Source organism: Pleurodeles waltl, chromosome 9 (genome assembly GCF_031143425.1).
Source record: "Pleurodeles waltl isolate 20211129_DDA chromosome 9, aPleWal1.hap1.20221129, whole genome shotgun sequence".
NCBI lineage: Eukaryota > Metazoa > Chordata > Amphibia > Caudata > Salamandridae > Pleurodeles > Pleurodeles waltl.
Genome location: NC_090448.1, coordinates 502421681 through 502441855, shown reverse-complemented (window position 1 = coordinate 502441855; position 20175 = coordinate 502421681). Strand labels below are relative to the sequence as shown.

The 20175-nt window shown below is 42.9% G+C and overlaps 1 protein-coding gene across 9 annotated transcripts in view; it reads left to right on the top strand.

Moving 5' to 3' along the window:
• SYNE2 (spectrin repeat containing nuclear envelope protein 2) overlaps positions 1–20175 on the top strand; it is a 1823309-nt gene that overhangs the window by 1315884 nt on the left and 487250 nt on the right. For all 9 annotated transcript variants that reach the window (XM_069207355.1, XM_069207357.1, XM_069207362.1 and 6 more), the window contains 3 exons: positions 13478–13603; positions 14501–14616; positions 16714–16852. In XM_069207355.1, coding sequence (XP_069063456.1) covers positions 13478–13603; positions 14501–14616; positions 16714–16852 — 381 coding nt within the window. The remainder of the gene's footprint in view (positions 1–13477; positions 13604–14500; positions 14617–16713; positions 16853–20175) is intronic.

Sequence of the window (20175 nt, the reverse complement as noted above, 5' to 3'; positions counted from 1 at the left end):
ATTATATTTTGTATTTTTATAAATCCGTAATGATTTTACTGCTGCTAGCACTTTATTATGAATATGTATCAGCACAGGCTATAATTTTTTATCAAGGACCTTGATCGACGTTGTGTTTATATGATACCTTGTAGCTTGGTAAATTGTGGAACGATTTTGATTAATCACACAATAAGCTTGTCATTCTTATTGTCATTGATTTGCGCTACCTTACCTTACACCATATCTACAAGGCCATGAAAGGCCACACAAAGTGGCTTTGCTTGGCCTTGTAGATATGGGTCTGCACTCTGTGCCATCCTAGCGTCATAAAAGTCACACACTGGCGGCACAAGGGGCTTGTAAATATGCCCCTAAGTGGTTTGTGCCACGCTTGTACCACGGTGCAAGCATGGCACAAATCCCTCATGAATATATGCTCATCGGTTCCCCAGTTCCTGCATTATATTGCTCCATCCCTGAGTGTTGTGTGTTGATGCATAATGGAAAGAGACTATGGGCCTGATTGAGATCTTGGCAGACAAGTAACTCTGTCACAAAAGTGGCAGATATCCAGTCTGTTGAAATATAAATTCCATTATATCCTATGGGATTCATATTTCGGCGGACAGAATATCCGCCATCATTGTGACGGAGTAACTCGTCCGCCAAGATCTCAGTTACGCTCTGTGTCACGTTTTGTTTCAGTGCAGACACATAGGCCCTCATTATGTACATGGCGGTTCAGACCGCCATGCCGGCGACGCTGGAAAAGACCGCCATATAAACAGCACAGGGAGGGCCGCCTGTGGCGGCCCTCCGCCAGGCTACCGCCAACAGGCAGCCTGACGATGGCAGATAACATTATGTACCCAGATTCCACCAGCCTTTCCCTGGTGGGTTCCCCTGCCAGGGAAAGGCTGGCAGAAGGGGTGCTCGGGCCCCCCTTGGGGCCCCTGCACTGCCCCTGCACTTGGCATGGGCAGTGCAGGTGCCCCCGTGCAGTGCCCCATTGCGCGATTTGCGCGACGGGTGCTGCTGCACCCGCCGCTCAGTGGCATTGAAGGTGGCTCCTAGTGGATCCGGCAATGTCCTAGCCCCGGCCCATCAACATGTTAATTATGCGGACGGCGGGGTCCCGGGTGGGTTGGCGTCAGTGAAATGACCGCCAGCAAGAACACGGCGGTACACACCGCCGTGTTCATAATGTGGGAAAACACCCCAAATGCGAGCACAAGACCTTAATATATTTGGGATGGGTTTTTAAAGTGTATCTGCTTATGAATCTAGGCGCAGTAAATGTGCAGCAAGAGTTACAGGAAATTCATTGTTCTGTATAAAAAAAAAAAATCCAGAACTGTATATGCTCCTAGCGATTTCATATTCACGAATTATACGTTGTGTCAATATATCCTATGTTGTTTATTCAGGACTGTAAGAATAGGACTGTAATCCGGGTTGGCACAAGTCTGCTTTTAAAATGTACAGATCGCTTTCATGGGCACCGTCTGCGTCTTTAATGCAAGCCCTTTAACTGAGTGTCTGTTTTTTTAAAGCCACTGTTACGTGGCTGATAAAGTTTACTCAGACGGTCCCGCCTAGAGGTAGCTGCCAAACTAACACCAGTGAATAACAGTGGACCAGTCCTAATGAAAGAGACATTGTAGTCCAAAGTTCAGCTTCTAGGCGCCATGTGTTATGCGGGTATCTCAATAATGTGCGCCCCCGATTTCTCCACCACAAATATGTTCATGAAAACTGAAAACAAGAGTAAAGCTGGGTACTACCTGTGTGTACAGAACTGAATGGCCTTGTGCTATTGAAGGCTGCTTTTATGAAGTACTTAGAACCGGTGATAGAACAGTAAACTTTGTGTCTGTAGTTATTTGCACTTTACGTACAACGTCACCTATCCAGCAAGGCTACCGCCCACCTTGCAGTAGTATTTAACCGGGAGAGTAGAAAATAAAGCAATGAGTTTAAAAATCGAAAAAGCCCTTTGCAACTCCACTAATATTATAAAAAGTTGATGTGAAATAATTAAACAGGGATACAATTCTGGGTAGATGAAATGCGAATGCCTTCTAGATCATAAAAGGCCCGGAGCTAAGGTTTGTGGCAAAGGAAGTGCCTTCTACTATCAACTAGTATTAGTTATGTCCTTTCTGGAAAATCTTCATTACTTTCCATGTTAATATATTGTCAAGAGAGATGGTTTTTGTGTGTACAAGATATTTTGTTTTTTTGAAGGTCAAGAAGTTTAAAAGTTATTGCGCCGCTTTAAACCAAAATTAGAAAAGTTATATAGAGCCTTTATAAGCCAGTGTAAGTTATGTATAAGGGTGATCCATAGCCTGAAACAAATTGAAGTTAAAGATTCGGCGTGATAACTTTGAGCGTTGTGAAGTCGTCAGTGGTGTTTTGAGAAGATGCTCCCTAGGGTGATGGATGGCCTGAGCTGTTTGGGAGTGTGGTTGGTCTCTAAAAGGGGGTTTGAAGGTGAATCAGCAACACAATGGTGTGGAGAGGGGATTTTAAATAGAAAGTATAATAATGTTCCCACAATGGAAATTAGTTTAAGAAAATACTTATAAAAAAGCTTTGCTTAGTTTTTGTTTTCGGTGACTTTCATTAAAAGAGTGTCTTTTAATTCATAAAAAGGACCTATACCAAACACATGTGTATGTGGAATTATTGATTAATTCCAAAACAATTACGAGGGGGCCCCGTATTACTTCCTAGCGGAGTGGAAATTCTTTGTTATCATTGGGTGATTGTGCTTCTTAGGTTTGGCATTAGCCAATACCTTTTGATTTTACTAAAATATGTACTTTATATACTTACAAATATCCATTGGTCTGTTGTGTTAGTCACATTTTACGTAAGGTTCAGCCTACCTACGCCACTAGTTAACTTAACTTAGAGTGACTGCATTTTGCTCTTTCACAAGGAGCACATCCACAGGAAGCTAGTTCTCTTCAGCACCAGTGTTTTTGTTTTTACATTATAATTACTTAACTGTCCCTTTGTGTTTAGCGCCTCATGTGATAGCAGGACGATTCTGATGTGAACACATGACACATTCAACTTTATCACATCCCATCTCTTTCCAGTATTCTTGTAAATTCCTTTTGGAGTGTTTTCCTTTTTTGATTGCTACTATTCACAGCATACCAGATTGTGCCCATTTAAAAGTGTTGTGTACTAAGTTATCCTTGTTTTACTTTTTTTCTTTCTCCCCTTTTGTTCTTTTTTCTTTCTCTTTCTTTTTTCTTTTTTCTTTACTGCCATTTGTTCTTGCTTTCCTTTATTCTTTCCTTCTTTCTTTTCATCATTCTTCGTTGCCTCCTTTCTTTCCTTTTTCTTTCTTTTTTGTTTTTTTTGTTTTTTAGTTCTGTGTTAGCCAAGACCTATTGATTTTACTAAAATTATGCATATTACATAGTTTCTTATAGAGGTTCAGCCAGGCTTCATCCATTAGTCTGTGGTTGGTGTCAATCGCATCCACCCCTCACACACACACTCTGGAATGCATTAAGGGGTAATGCATCATTCCACTTTAGCCATTGACTGACTTCACTTCATTACCACATTGGATTGGATGAGGAAGCCGAACTGAAGTCACGCGCCATTCGTGGAGCTGGAATTGATGCCGAGTTGGGTTAGAGCAGCGAAGTGGAGCTCTGGGCAGCAGACATCCGGGGCCCGTGGCTGGTCTCCGGTAGGCAGGCAGGCAGGACTCCGAGACCATCCGTGCCAGTGTGCTTCTGTGTGCCGAGCTGTGGTGTCGGTTGGGCACCTTACGGGCTTGGGATAGGGGCTGTGCTGGGCCTCCCCGCTTCTGTCTGCCCATCTGCCTGTCCACCAGCACATCTCTGGCACACCTCTGCATCCCTTGCACCTCCATAGGATCATTGAGCATCAAGTAAAGCGGGAACTCTGTGCCTGAGGGGGGCTCTATTAGTCTAAAAGCTCAGTGCCTGAGAAAGCTGCTCTCTCTCAAACTGCTACGAGTGTGGCGGCCATAGTCAGCTGCCGTGAAGTGCATGCCCCAGGGACCTGCGGAGGTGGCCCGGTAGGGCGAGATGCAGCTTGCGGGTACCATGTGTGCCTCACTTGTACCTTTGCAACAGCCTCACAACAGCCCCGCCATCCAACCAGGGGGGAATCAACGTGCCTGCCCCCACCCAGAGCTGCTGCCCTACAACATTACAAACTACTTTCTATTTGCAAATTTATCTGCAAACTCAGCTCCTGGGATAAAGAACAGAGGCTGATTCAGAAAAAAGCAAGAAATGCAAGAAGGCTCAAGAAGGGTGAGGAACGGAGGTGTTGAGGTGAGCGTTGCTGACTTATCTTGTCCCAGCCAGTGTGTGTCCCCTGGATTGTGCGGACCAGGGGGTGGCTTGAGTGCAGGAGAGGTGGTCAAGCCAGAACTGCAATTTTGGTGTAGCTTGTGGCCTGACTCCTCACGCCCCCTAAGCCCTGCTTTCTTCAGCTCACCAGCTTTCTAATTGTGGCTCTTTTTAACATTTTCTCCATCCTCACCTCCTCTCCATCTGGACTGAATGGTTCGGAAGACAAGCCTGAGTCCCAGAAGGACTAGGGCCGACATTACGCATTCCATAGACATTAAGGGGGTTATTCCAACTTTGGAGGAGGTGGTAATCCGTCCCAAAGTGACGGATTTACCACCAGCCGTATTACGAGTTCCATAGGATATAATGGACTCGTAATACGGCTGGTGGTATATCCGTCACTTTACCGTCACTTTTGGGACGGATTACCACTTCCTCCAAAGTTGGAATAACCCCCTAAGTGTCGAAAAATTCAGAGTTACTCTTACTTGGACCCATCCTTGGGACCACCCTTAGAACCATCCTTGGGGTCTATCCCCTCAAAGCCACCGGCGCCCGCAGTACCTCCTCTGCTTCCAGGAACCTGATTACCGACTTCTTTCGGAGGTCGGTCAACACAGTAACAGTGGCTGGCACTGACGTTAATCCTGCAGAAGTCGCCTCACATAGGACAGTGACTGCAGTCTCTGCAGCAACTATCGTAGTGTCTCATACCCCGCTTGATATATCACCTAGGGCACCTCAAACTCAAGTGCAGGTGCAGAGATTGGAGCAGATGATTCAGATGACGTCACTGCTAGCCACTCAGCTTACCCAAGAGAGGGTACTGCCTGTAACAGCCGATTCAGTCGCCACAGCCACTACAGTTGTAACCTCTATCACAGCGGGGAGGGGTCAGCACTTGGGTCTGCCTAGCTCTTCTAGTTCAATGACCAAGTTAGAGTTCTCAGATCCGTTTGACCCCGACCTTGACATAGAAGGTATGGAAGACCTAGAGTCTGGGTTTAGTTTAAATCTGTCTCAGTCAGTTCAGCCTTAAGATGAAGCAGTCCCACCCAGTCGAACAAACGGCTGACAGTGGTTACAGTGCCTTGCATGTTCAGGCCTGGCCCGGGAAAGATCAGATGAGGAACAAAGGGAGCCCCTCGTTTTAACCCCTCCTGCTATCATCAACTCACCTTTACATGGGCTCTCCCATCTACAGCAAGTCTTCTTATAGAAATAAAGCCCGAAACACCTGCCCAGGGTGACCAGACTGTCAATGTTTCCTTCATTAATTTAGGACCAATGAATACAGACTACCAGCTGATTAATAGTAATTCTTCCATTTCAAGGTCACAAATAACGGATCTGTGGTCTTCCCTTCTGAGAACCATTCAATCAATGGCAATTGCTCTAAACTACCATTCTGACAAATAAGATGCTCAAGTGGGCATTCTCGCTTTTCTTGCGACCCTTATCACTGTTATCGATAGGAAGCTGGATACCCTGAATGGTCTGATTATACAGGTGCCAGAGGCAGCAGCTCTGGCTGATTCCTCTGCAAGGCCACCGAGCACTCGCCAGTGTTCTCATATTTTAAATAAACTGTTCACTCTGCGGCAAGCCATGGAAACTCTTCTGCAGGACCTTAAGCCACAGTTTCCACTACCCAACCCTCCAACAAGGGAGCGCGACTCACAGCATTCCACCTGGGGGACCGATAACCTGCAAGTCATCCAAAAATGCCCCCGATAATTTCAGCTATGGATGCAGGAATAACTATTGCTGTTCCATCTGCAAATGAAGCACCTTCCCTTGGATCTGTGACACCATCACAGTCTCTTCAACAGACTACCGCTTCTCTTTCCCCGTTCCCAGCTTCTGACATTAGTCAGTGTCAAGGATATGTTCCTCCAACCAATCAAGAAGAGCTACTTCAGGCCCCTCCAAAAGTGTCTGTGCATTCAGTCATCTTGATCAATCCGAATATCATGCTCAACAAGGGACAAGAATTAAGTGAGAACTGCAATGAATTAGATACATTTCAAGGTTTCTATTCCATTTCATCCAACAGAGCACCTTAAGGTGAATGTAGTCAAACTAATGATCCATTTCAAGGCCTTCCTGTTCTGATGCTGAATGTCCGGGACCTCACCAATTGACCGTCCAAACCCTTCCTCCACCCCCTGGCCAAATCAGCTGGTCTTCATGCCTGAATATCAAACGGGGGGAATGACATGTTAAATAAGGGCAACATTATTCTTCTGCTACAATCAATCCCTGAACTACAACATATAAAATCAGCTGACATCTTTACGATTGAGTTGCTAGAGCCAAGAAGGAAACGCAAACCACTCAAGTTAAATTTTTCTTTCCAACGTGGATAGAATCGATTTTGGCAAAATCTGCAGTTTTTGAAGGTTGGGGCATAAACATTGAGAGACTAAGGCCCTCATTCTGACCCTGGCGGTCTTTGACCGCCAGGGCGGAGGACCGCGGGAGCACCGCCGACAAGCCGGCGGTGCTCCAATGGGGATTCCGACCGCGGCGGTAAAGCCGCGGTCGGACCGGCACCACTGGCGGGGTCCCGCCAGTGTACCGCGGCCCCATTGAATCCTCCGCGGCGGCGCAGCTTGCTGCACCGCCGCGGGGATTCTGACCCCCCCTACCGCCATCCAGATCCCGGCGGTCGGACCGCCGAGATCCGGATGGCGGTAGGGGGGGTCGCGGGGCCCCTGGGGGCCCCTGCAGTGCCCATGCCACTGGCATGGGCATTGCAGGGGCCCCCGTAAGAGGGCCCCTACATGTATTTCACTGTCTGCTGCGCAGACAGTGAAATACGCGACGGGTGCAACTGCACCCGTCGCACAGCTTCCACTCCGCCGGCTCGATTCCGAGCCGGCTTCATCGTGGAAGCCTCTTTCCCGCTGGGCTGGCTGGCGGTCTGAAGGCGACCGCCAGCCAGCCCAGCGGGAAAGTCAGAATTACCGCCGCGGTCTTTCGACCGCGGAACGGTAACTTGACGGCGGGACTTTGGCGGGCGGCCTCCGCCGCCCGCCAAGGTCAGAATGAGGGCCTAAGGGTTAAAGGTTAAACTGTGATTTCACATCAGCATAACCCTTCAATTTATTCCATTCTGAAAAAGGCACAAGGAATTCAAGGTCATAAAATCTCCTTTCAGCTGCCCTGCAAGATCACCCAGTCTAGGCACCCAGTCGCAAAATAACAACAAGGAGAATGGGACCTTGGGAAGGCAGAGATTGACCAGTCTGATTGGAAGTGGCTGTTGTCTGCCCTCCGGACAAGGAACTCTCTGTGACAGAGTAAACCAACTTATGCCACAGAGCGCTCGGGCAGGGCCAGACTTAGCCTATGCTCATGAAACATACATGGCGTTACACAAAAATTAGAAAACGGCGAAGTTGCAGCACATTGGAGGGAATTTGATCTCCTTCTGCGAGAAGAAGGTTGGGCTCAAACAACTGTTCCTTTGACTGGCTATGTACTCATTTCTACATCATTGCATAACTTGGTGGAGGAGAGTGACCTGAAAGTAACATGGGCCCAAGCAATCCATCTTAGCATACTGCATGCCTACGGAAAGCATTTGCTTCTTATTATCAGTGTCTATATCAATCCCTGGGAAGAAGGAGAAATTCAGGACCTCTGTATCAACTCTTACAGAACTCAAGCTAAAACTACCATCAGCAAACATTCTGTTATCCGGCGACTTCAATACCACTCTGTTTGGGGGATCAATAGGTCGCAATAATACCCTGGACACAGAGTGGGGTGCGGCCTGTAAATCTTAAATGGCTAAAATGGGACAATGAAATTGGCAAGGACGCTCTGCCATGGGTAAGAGCTCAATATAATGAATTTATTGCTCAAAGTAACTTTCCCATCAGACAGTAGATGCTCTTTTCTGGTCAAATTCTTCAGAAATGTTGATTTACTTCATGCACCAATCTGTGCGACCCTACTTCTTACAAATTCAAAATGGCAGAATCTTTGAAAGCCTTGAAATGTGAAGTTAACCGTAAAATTTGAATTCTTGTAAAGCAGCCATCTTCGCAAATTGCGAAATTCAGTCTTAGCAAAGCAAGTTCCCTTTTTAGGCGAGCAATTTGGCATGTAAAAAAGGAAAGAACAACGTCTTCTTGACCCGACTGTTGTTTGCAAGCAAGGAAAAGAACCCAAAAAGATTCTGGTAATTGATTAATCAAGTCACAATTGGAAATAGGAGGGGCTTCAATGCAATTATTACAGAATCTGCTTAGGTTTAATTTCTGACGGCTCATTTTTCATCGCACTTCGACTGTCTGCTCACCAAGCCTGCTTACAGTCTGTCAAGTGACTTTCTTGTTACTCTGAAGGCTACAAAAACCCCAGTAATGGACTTGCCCAAAGCCGACTTACCAACCACTGCTCATACATTTAGTCCAAGAGAGGAACGCTGTGCACTGAAGCTGGCAAGGCTGCTGAAAGACAGGGCTCCAGGCCCCAATTGGCTTCCTACCTCTGTCTTTACATCTGACCCGGTATTTTGGACGAAGGTGTTTAACCCCCCTGTGTAACTACTGCCTGGCAACCAACAACATCAAAGACTCTTGGAGAGAGTCCATAATTCAGCCAATTTGTAAAGGGGGCATGAAATCTGACCCCACCATTGTCATCTCAATGCTCTTATTGATAATGTTGCTAAGCTTTATGAAAGCTTGTTACTTGATGATCTCAGAACCTGGCAGAGGAACACCGGATCATTCCAAGAAATCAATGCAGCTTTAGAGACCAATGTGGTACCACCTCAAATCTGATGGCACTTGCCCTCATTTACAACAAAGCTATCAGGAATAGATGAATCCTCCACTCTTTCTTTGTGGACTTTAAAGCCGCTTCTGACAGCATACCAAGAGCCCCCCTATGGTGTAAACTGCAGGACTGGGGCTTGTCAGATTTGCTGCGAGCAATCGATTACCTGTACAGTAACACCTGGGTGCGGGTTAAATTAGGGGATGGCTCATGCATTTCCAGAAAGATCCCTACAAAATCTGGACTGAAGCAAGGTTGCATGCCCGCTCCCTTGCCTTTTAATGTATACATAGCTGACATATCGAAGCTCCTTGATGAAGAAAATTGTCACTCGCCTAAGCTGGGAGGTTATCCCATGACCCATCTGCTATATGCCGATGACCTTGAGCTTCTCAGCCAGACAAAGATCAGCCTGCAGCAGCAACTCTCCACCCTTCACGCCTATACTGTCAGGAATGGGTTGGAAATCAACCAAACAAAAACCATGACTGTTACATTTGAACCAAAAACAACCAGGCAAAGCAGGTGTCAGCTCAGTGGTGTATGGCTCCGCCACAGCAATGATTACAAATATCTGGGCATTCTCTTGGACAAAAAAGCATCAATTACACACAACTTGCACTATCTGAATAACAAAGGTTCTAGCTTAATGTTTGCTCTCTCAATTGCAGCCCCGAAATACCAGGTCAAGCCTCAACGCCCTTCTCCAAGTGATGAAAGCAAAGGTCACCCCCGCACTAACTTACAGAAGCAAAATTATCTTGGGCAGGGGGTTAGAATTGCAGATAAACTTATCACTAGAATTTACAAAGCCACTCTCCGGCTACCAAAGAGCGCGTCACCAGCACACGTGAGACTTGAGTATAGCATCATATAACAGTACTTGCCAAGAGGTAGCTGTTTTCTTAACTTCTGCCAAAGGCTCAGATCTGCACCCCAAGAGTCTATGCATGGTCAAATCTGGTGCAAATTAGAGGGTGCTGGTTTAACATCCTTGTACAGGTGTCATCTAGATGTCAAACTGTCCGAAATTTCATTGACTGAGGCTTGGAGTAAACATATTTCGCACCAGGTTTTCAAGAAATTAACAACATTTACGGCAAAAAAACTGTAAAAATTGGAGGATTTGACAGTACAAAGCAAGCGCTCTCATGCATGGTCAGTCATTAACGCCTACTCCTCCGGCAATAAGCATAACGATATCACCTGCACTTACCCTGTGTGGATTAAGCCTAGGCTTGTAGCATTAAGTCTGGACGAATGGAATCTGTGTGCTCATCTTCCGGCATGATTGCATATAGAATCCCACAACACAAGATGCTGTCTTTGTGGACAAGGAAAAGAAACTCTATTCCACATCCTATGCATCTGCCCAAGAGTGCTGCAGCAAAGAAGTTTCTTTCTCCGTCCGGAATTCATTTGTTTTGGAGTTTACACGTGCTGGCAGACAGTAATTGCTAACCTGAATCCTATTAACACTCTTCTAAGTGTTAAAATTCTCAAGTTTCTCTGGATGGTCGTGATCAATTTGGATAAAGCCAACTCTTCCAGTGCCATGAAAACATGCTGCTAACTGTTGTTCTATACTTTTACTGTACCTGTTTTGCACTGTGTACTCATCATCTTCTAACATCCCTGCTATTTAGCATTGCTTGTCTAATATCGTCTGAGCCCGTAAAAACCCCATGCCCTATACGCTGCTGCCCCATTAGAAATGTCATCACCGCTTGCTCAGTATGCTGTAAATAGACTGGATCTACTCATCCCTCCGGCATACTTGTTGTTTACTGTCTGGTCTCCAACGGCCAAATCTGTGCATTGCACAATGCTTTTAAATGACCAGTTTGTATCAGTATGTTGCAAACGGGCAGGGTCTATTGATGCCTCCGGCGTATTTTGCGCATTGCACCTAAGTGACCATAGATGTTGCTTACTGTTTGGTCTTCCACGGTCATAATTGCGTATTGTACATTGCTTTCAATTGACCAGACAGGATAGTATGTTGCAAATGGGCTGGGTCTATTCATGTCTCCGGCATATCTTGCACATTGCACCTTAGTGACTATAGATGTTGTCTACTGTCTGGTCCCTTACGGTCATACTTGCGCATTGCTTTTTGCTTTTATATGCTTAACTTCTTCTGTTTTGTATTTGGCACTGGATGCTGTTTAATATATCTATAACATGTCTTAGTTTAAAATTATTTCCTAGCACTTGTACCTTTTAAATTGCATTGTTTGGTCCTGCATTGGGTTAGTCCAGGAGCAAGATAATCATGTAATACGTTCTTCTCTTGTGTTGATTGCGGATCTGCCGGCCCTATATTGGGACCTGGCCCTGCGTACTTTGCACATTGTCTTTTTTTAACTGAGTCAAAGGTTCTTTCAGTTTTATGTAGAGTCAACCAAACAAAACAAATGCACTTTGCACTTGTTTATCTTTCAAATAATGGCTCAGTTGAATCTATCCAAGCCTAATTCAGCTTTGTAGTTTTTATAATGTGGTGTTTTTAATTCAGTGTGCTAAATAATCTGAATTACTTTGCTTGATTGTAAAGGTTTAAATATCTTTTCAATAAAATTGACTACGACTATGACTTCACTGCGAGTTACAGCATGCCACCCTTTCACAAGAAACACATCAATGCACAAAGTAGTTCCCTTCAGTACTGGAGAGTACTATGTTAATTTGTCTTTTTTTTTTTTTTTTTTTTTTTGACAATAGCAAATAATTTTTGGGGGATTGATGAGGGTCCAGCATATTCCCAAATAATAAAGTTTTGCAAAAACCATGTCAAAATAACACAAGAATGGCCAGGAGGTTGGCTGCCAATGCTGACTTATTGGCTTTGCCAGTGCTCATTTAGCCTGTAACTAGCTTTGCTCCTAAAATCGATGTTGCTACATTTAGCTAAATGTGCTTTAAAATTCACTGTTCATAATAAAAACGTGTTCTAACTGGTACCATCACTTACCCCGCTTGAATGAAGCACTTAGCAATCTGTCATGATGGTCACCCCCTTGATTGTACAATACGCTTGAGCTGTAAGAAAAGGACTTGCAAACATCCATGTGCTGCAGATGTGGAAAACAACAAGCTACTAGGTCTGGTTTCAGTCTGCAAAAAGCAAACACCAACTAACCCCAATGGTGTTTGCGTGTTTTACCGTATTAAAGCCAGATCTATTGGCATTGGCAAGAATGCTTGTTGAGCAGAATATCATAATGCCATGTGTACGTTTCTAATATAATATTCCAGTTACCATTGAAGTGACACAGTGATGAGGGGCCAAACACTGGAATGGCCAGGATGGCCCCAGCTGCATTGTAAATATTGGTTGTTGACATTACTTGCTTACATCTGTGCAGGATTATGTTGCTAGTTTCGTTTCAGTAGGGAGGAAGTGCGTGACACAAAAAGGATGTAGGGCATATTTGGCACTTCATCATCTTTTATTGGAACAGTATTGGCAATGTTGAACTGAATGGTGTTGTTTTCTTATTAAAAACTGCATGAGGTTTTTATGGAGCTGTTGGAATGGCTTTGAAGACAGACAGTTATGCGAGAGTTATTTGATTCGTGTAATTTCTGAGCAGCTCCTTGAAACAGTTATCAAGGCCTGTGATTGTTTTTTATTAATACGTACTTGTGTTTCTGAGACTTGCTTATATGCACTAAATTCAGTACCTGGTATTCTCAGGTGGAAGTAGAGACTTTGACTACAGTCCTGATTTCCCGCCAGGACATCAGTGAGCATATAGATCCTTCATTAGTAAAGCAGTTAAGATGAGTTGGCCCATTACATCTTCCTGCACTGGAGCTGAGCAGCACGGTTGTGGATGAAGTTAAACCCATTTTGGTCATTGTGCAGCTTGGGGACCATTTTGTGGGTGACAGTGTCTCCTAAGAAGCAGGTTGGGTTGATGCTGTGGAGATTGTCATTCAAATGAGACAGGCATACGCATGGGACGCTTTGGGCCAGGCGCGGAGCTTGCACTTAATGAAGAGTTTGGCTAGAGTATGAGTGGTTTGAAGGTGGTTGATAGCTGGACCTCTGAAGACTGTGTAATAAAGATAATTAAGCCTCGGCAGTGCCCTGATTTGTTGGGGTTATTTTTGTTCGATATATTTGCTGGGGAATTTTCAAAAGCATCCCTGGTGTTTCTCATGGAAAGGAGTACAGGATAAAATCCACACGACGGTTCCCAAGTTCCCCGATTTCCACATGGCGTGGTCAGTCTTACCTTCAGGCGTATCCATCAATATCACTGATGCTCGTCTTGATCATTCCTTTCACTGTGGGCGACAAGTAAAAGCTAATTCAATGTTGTGTTTTATTTTAACAGAATGTCAGCTCTGCTGAATTAGCACAAATTTCAAAACCTTTGCATCCAGAAAACGCTCAAACAATAGAGCCTGCTCTAACAAATGGAGTGAAAACCAGCAGGCAAGACAGCTCACAGCAACAAAAGGTGATGGCCACTTATTTTTCTGCCTATTTTCTGCTTGTATGATGAGCCTTAGGGACTGTTCTATGTCCTATAGTGTCAGCTAGTGCAGTGCAACAGAAGTCGTTTGTTCATTCTTATAAAAACAGAACGGTTTAAACAGCAAGCGCAATATTCACACAAGTGACTTAAAGCAAAGGGTAATCAGCCGAATTTTGAGGCGTCTTCAATATGAACGTGCATACTAATTGTTAAAGATACCTGTACAATTATATTTCGATCAAATTATTAGAAAAAGCCTCTTTAAAATAGTTATGGCATGGCTGAATTGTTTTTTCGTGTCCGGAACAAGTTTTGTTTTTCGAAATTTGTGAACATCTTGTAATGTTTGTGAATAGTTATTTGCAAACTCTCAGAACTCCCCTATGAGTTTGGCAGCTGGCAAGTCGAATTGCATTGTGGGCTTCCTATTGGTCAAGGACCTTCCCTCCCCCCCTGCGAGGGTATATGCAATGGATGACAAAGCTCTCACAATATTGATTTGACATCCTTCAGCTGAATCACATATGGGCACAGGGCTCGCGACTGAGGAACATCAAACAGTTAGTAACCCATTCAGTTGAACGCTGACATCCCATCCTCCTCCCTCACAAGTGCCTTCTTCAAGGTCGTCAAGGTTCTGGTGTACCTTTACCCCAGTGGTTTCACATGTTTGACAAACGTATAAATAAATGAATCCCCCTTCCTCGTCTGTCTGCAGTAATGGTATGTTCCACTAATCTCACCACTGGGCCAGCATTGCGTTCAAAGGCAAAGGGTGATAGTGGAACAGACAATGATTTAGGGGTTACCTCCATACTCATGTGGGAAGATCGATGTTGCTATCATGGCCTTACATGTCATTTGTCTGTTTCTTTACAGGACTTGCAAGCAGAGCTGCACAAGCAGAAAGAATTTACAAAATACATAGCCATGCATGGTGAAAAAACTAGGTCTCTCTCACATAGTGAAGACACAAACCAGGACACCAAATTAAGGTATTTTTTTTATCATGTTGAGAAAATTTGTGTTGGTTCTGATAGAGGTATTGTATACTGATGTGCCATAAATAGTATTATGGAACTCAATTGAATCATTCATATTCTCATTTCATTATGTTTTAAATTTACGTTCCGAACAACACTCATGGTTAAATTTAATACCATATACATTTTATGTGTTATCCAGTTTTTGCTCATGTCAAAATAATTAGTAGATGGAAATTTTGGATCAGATAATTTTTATGTCTAATGTAAACAGGAATAAACCACATTGACGCGGAAGGATACAGAACTCAAGGACAACTAAAATAATAGAGTCCTGTAGTTTGAGGTTCCCAGTCCGTGTGGTTATGAGTCAGTTCACCCTATATGAAGGTATGCATAGTCATTTTGACTCTTTTGATTAAGCGCAACATTGGTTATATCTGGGGGTGCTGAAACATAATTACTGTTCTGTTGACGTCATACAGTTCAACCAGCAAAACAAAAAATGGGGATGATAATGGAAAACTTGAAGATGTCTTTGTACTGATGTTTAAAAACAAATATAACCTCCTGCCACACTGACATGTATCGCTCTCAAGTCCTCTTTGGTCACCACAGCCTCTTAGACTATGTGTTCCAGTCAGACATCAAGATTCATTTTTGGATGCCCTAATCATATGGATGTAGTCAGAAAAATGTAAACCTTCCTAATGCTATAAGTCACTGAAGTGCCAATTAGATCCAAATCATGATTTTTTAATGTCCTTTGGAATTTAATCATTCATCCTCAAAACCCAAATTGATTTATTGGACTCAGCCTACTATCTATATTTTTTAGCGTTATTTTTTAAGTTTATGTTTTCTTTTTATTTATAACTAAGTTTCTAACCACCTTACTTTGTAAAAGATATGTTAGCAGTGAGCTTTCTTTTTATTACAATGGCTCTACTGAGATGTATAAGCTGAATGTGTGTATTGTCTTCATTTTTGACTGTAGCCAGCACCTAAGAAACAGTGAGCAACATTCAGTTCAGGTGGTTAAGTCTTTTTATTTCTGAGGTTCCTGTCAAAAAAAGTTAAAAAAACAATCTTCACGTTTACTTGCTTTTAGCCAGTGCTAAGTGTTTTGATGTGCCCATGATGTCCAAACAATTTTCCCACTTTTGCCAGAGCAATATATTTTGTAGATCTACGTAAAAAGTTTGCAGCTCTTTCAAGATGCTGGGACATAACCAGTGTGCCTAGTTTGATGAAAGCTTCCAAACCCCATTTGTCTTATTTATTCACTGACACATGACACTTTTTCAGCTTTCATAATCACCTTGTGTGATTGCCGAGATGCCACAACTATGTCTGCCCTTGTCATTCAGGCTTTAGCCTATTTGCTGTCCTTCAAAATTCTACAAACCTCGAAGGCCACAGAAAACATGGTGGTCAAATCTTCTCTGAGCACAGATGCTTGAAGAGCTTTGAACAACAGTGTGGGTTGTGTCATCCTGCTGCCCTAAAACAAGACTACACAAAGGTGGAAAGTTAGCAAGCTAATGCTATAGCAGTGAGCCTCCCGGGAGACGACTTTGTCTTTTCTCACTTAGATTCATTGGGAAAACATTTCGTAATTTATAAAACTGGATCTTATAAGCTAAGAAAAAGCTAAGAAAAAAGATGTGTAATCCTACACATGAAGTTAGTAATTGAATCCTATTTTCAGAAGCTGTCCATTTGTGTAAGGACAGATGGCCTCAAATGTCACAATTTCTTTCAGTTATAATCTTATGATGTAAAATACATTTTGTAGCCAGAAATTGCATGTTATTTGAACCTTCAGCATAGAACTGTATCACTTTATCTCTCAGTACGTTAACTGAAGTGCTGCATGAGTTGTCTCCTTAGTTTATTGAGGACTGTGAGTTTCAGATGCCTGGTAATCTTTATAAATAGTTTGAATTATTTTTCTGCAATCAATTCTCAAACTTTGCCACTTTATAAACGTCATTTAATATGGCTGTTCAGTTTATTTTTTTAAACAAGTTTCCATGTGTTATCATGAAACTGCATTTCTGCCTCGTTGGCCAATCTAAAAATTAAATTGTATGTCTTTCGCTGCAGTACTGCGGGAGCTGTTCTCCCGAAGTTCCTCACAGTTCAACATCCAATATCACGGGACAATGCCAGGTATAAATGGCAATATCTGCAGAAAGAGGTTGAAAGCAGGATAAAGCCTCCCTCATCTGATGCTGAACCAGAGGTAAGTGTATAATTTTACTGAAGAGGCTTGCATGTATATGTGGATATCTAAATTGAGTTAGCTCACTGAACAGTAACAGTTATTTAGGAGACAATTCAAGATCATGTACATCAAGCTGAGCTTTACTTAGTCCGCAACATCTTAATGATTTGTGACGCTGTTGTCAAAATATATTTTGGGGCCCCCTGTTTGCAACAACTTTGAATTTATGGTCCCTTTTTGGCTCATTCAAGCCCCCCGTGATTCCAGGCATTATAGAATTATATGTTGAACTGTCAGAAACAAGGGCATGCATGAACAGCTGAAACCTCTAGCTTGATGTCTGGCAGCCAAATAGTACCAAGAGAAATCTGAAGCAAGAGATGATAAAGCTATTTCTCTCTTAGTTTGAATTTAGATGTTTGTACTTGCAGCAATGTGTTATGTGGAATTCAGTGTCTAATCAGCTTCTAACTCACATTTTGGGAAAATGTGTCAAGTGTAACTTGTTAGATATTTAGTGACAAAGGAATAGGCACATATTGTTTGAAATTGTAGCTTTAGGTGCTGAATATTTGTAATTATAAATGTATCCCCTTGTACTACTTGCATGTGTGCTGTGAAATCGAAAATCAAAGTGCTGCTTTGAGGGCTTTCAACTTTCCATTGGATGAATTTTAATAACTTTCTCCTAATTTTTCTTCTTTGCCTTGTTTCTCTTCTCCTCTTTATATGTGTACACTTCTCTGTTTAGGCAGTTACTTGTGACACTGCAGAGTAAGAGTAGTGGGAAGAGAGAGGGTACAAGAGATGGATAGAGACATATATAGAACGTGAAATCGAAAGAAAAGATAGAGATGATGTAGAAAGATGTGTGAACTAAGCAGAGGAGTAAATTAAATAGATAAAAGGGAGATAACCAGAAGAAAAGAGAGATAGGAAGAGGAAGGTAGAGACAGACACCTAGAGAAATAGGCAAGTATTTACAGTATAGCAGAGAGGTGGAGAGAGATGGGGATAGGGAGAAGGCAAATTAGCGGGATGCACTTCAGGGGGTGGGAGAGAGAGGTGATGAAGGAAAAAGAGCTAGAAAGGAGGAGGAAATTGACAGAGGGGAAGTAAAAGAAACAGACGTAGAATTAGAGAAAAGGGAGGTGAAAAGGTGTGGTAGTGTACCAATGGTGAAGAAAATTGAGAGAGTAGGTAGTAAGAGCAAGAGCTGTGAGGTAGAGAAAGGTGAAGTAGTGAAGGAAATATGAGCTATAGAGACAAATGAAATATAGTGGAGGGGGAGTGATTAGCTAGCGAGAACAGTGGTGGGGTAAAGATAAAGAGGAGGTTGTGTGAAAAGTAAAGTAGATGGATGAAAAATACATGGACGTCAGATGGAGAAATAGAAGTTAAGTACAGAAGGTTAAAGTATAGAGAGGGTATTGAAGGTGATAGATATAGATGTATGGCAAAGAGAGGTATGTAGTGAGGGAGCATAGAGAAGTTATGAAGGATGAAATTGAGTGCTATACATTGGGTTTGTGGAGAGGCGAGATTGACAAAGGTGAGGTAGAGAGATGAAATGCAGAGATTGTTTGAATCTACATTAAGAGATAGAGCAGCAAAGCAGCCAAATTTGTAGCACTGCATTATACAAGTTCTAGAAAGCAACACAGAGCTAAAAATGGCCTGCTGCTGCTCACTACCCCTATGGTGGTGGAAACACACACTGCCAAACGCCACACACAACAATTGCACCTTTGGTGCAGAGGTGTGTGCGGGCTGTCTAGCACAGGGTTTGCACTGGACGCACAACCTGTTACAAAATTCTATGCCTAGCCAAATTCTTAAACATCCCACATATTTGATGTGTGCTATACAGTGCAGCACACTTGGAATGTGTGGAATACTTGGAGTGATGAAAACATTTCTCCATGCTAGCACTTGCTTCAAGGAATCTTAATTTTTTGGCTAACTTAGCAGGCTTTGCATCAAAAACTATAGGTGCTTGTGCAAATCCGCCCAAGCTACACAGAAGTAACACCTCCTGAACTAAAAGTGGCTCAAAACAGCACATAGCACTATTTGCAGTGAGAAAGTGGTCAGCTTTATAACACAAGGTGCTAGAACGTAAGTACTTTAAAGGAGTTTGTGGTGCTTTGTGTCACTTTGTGTGACTATGCCGTGGCGCAGAACCTTGGCAAATATTGCCGTATGTTTCTCGTAAGCATGCTCAACTCCCAAATTAGAAAAAGTAGTTGGTTTCTATGAGCACCGTTTTTATTATGGTAGGAAGTTCGGCTGTTCACACATTCTACAAGGAGGCCCCCTGGAAAGTGGGGTCTCACACAGTTGCCAAACTTTGCCCATGTCTTAAAATATATGCACTTGTGGAGTAAACATTTTTAACATTAACAAATTACACAATACGATATATAGCTTCAGGTTGTGGCACAAGAAGGTCAAGTGCCCAAGCCATAAAACCCAGGTTGGAAACATTTGAATTTGGCTCAGGTAGGTTTCTTCCTACATTTTTAGTGCTTTTCCAATTTTAAGGGATTCAAAAAGAATAGCAGGAGTACTTCTGGAAATCTACAACAGTATTTCAACAAGTGCTCCTGCTTTACAAAATGTCCTCTTACAGTTTATTTTCCTTTTTGAGGAAATTTGCACAAATAAACGACGAGGAAATGTGCATTTGGACCTGCAGTTGTATTTACTTCAAGCAAACTTATTTTTTCCTTATGCAGTAACTTTTACCGTTCACTCCCATAAAGAAGGGAGGAAGTAATAAGTTCCTTTTCCCCCAGGAAAATACACTTACAGATATCATGCATTCCAGGGTGAGAAACTAGCTGCAGCTTGTTTGTAAATACCAAATGCCTATAGGTTTGCGGTCATTCTTTGCATTTTACATCCCCACCTCCCTCACAGAGAGTGCCCCCTTTTTTTCTCAAAACTAAATTAACAATGGTGGAAAATCTACTGCACGTGCAGATTTTTCACACTTGTCAGTACAGTTTACAAACATAAAATTAGACCAACCCATATTCATTAAATCAGACGATGGCATTTACTAATAAGAGTTGCTTATTTGGTGCACTTAAGTAACATTAGTCGTGCAAAGTATTTGAGAATGAGGCCTGGTTAGAACTACGGGAAACAACGAGAACCACTTTTGGATAGACGCACACTTATTAAGAATCTTTCGCCATACATAAACTAGGTCAGCAACTTAGATACAAGGTCACATCTTATCCCATTAGCAAAACCTATATCTATATATGCAAAAGGATATGTGTCAGTGGAAAAGAGTGAAACGGTTTTGATTATGTAATGGAACGGTCTGGTGT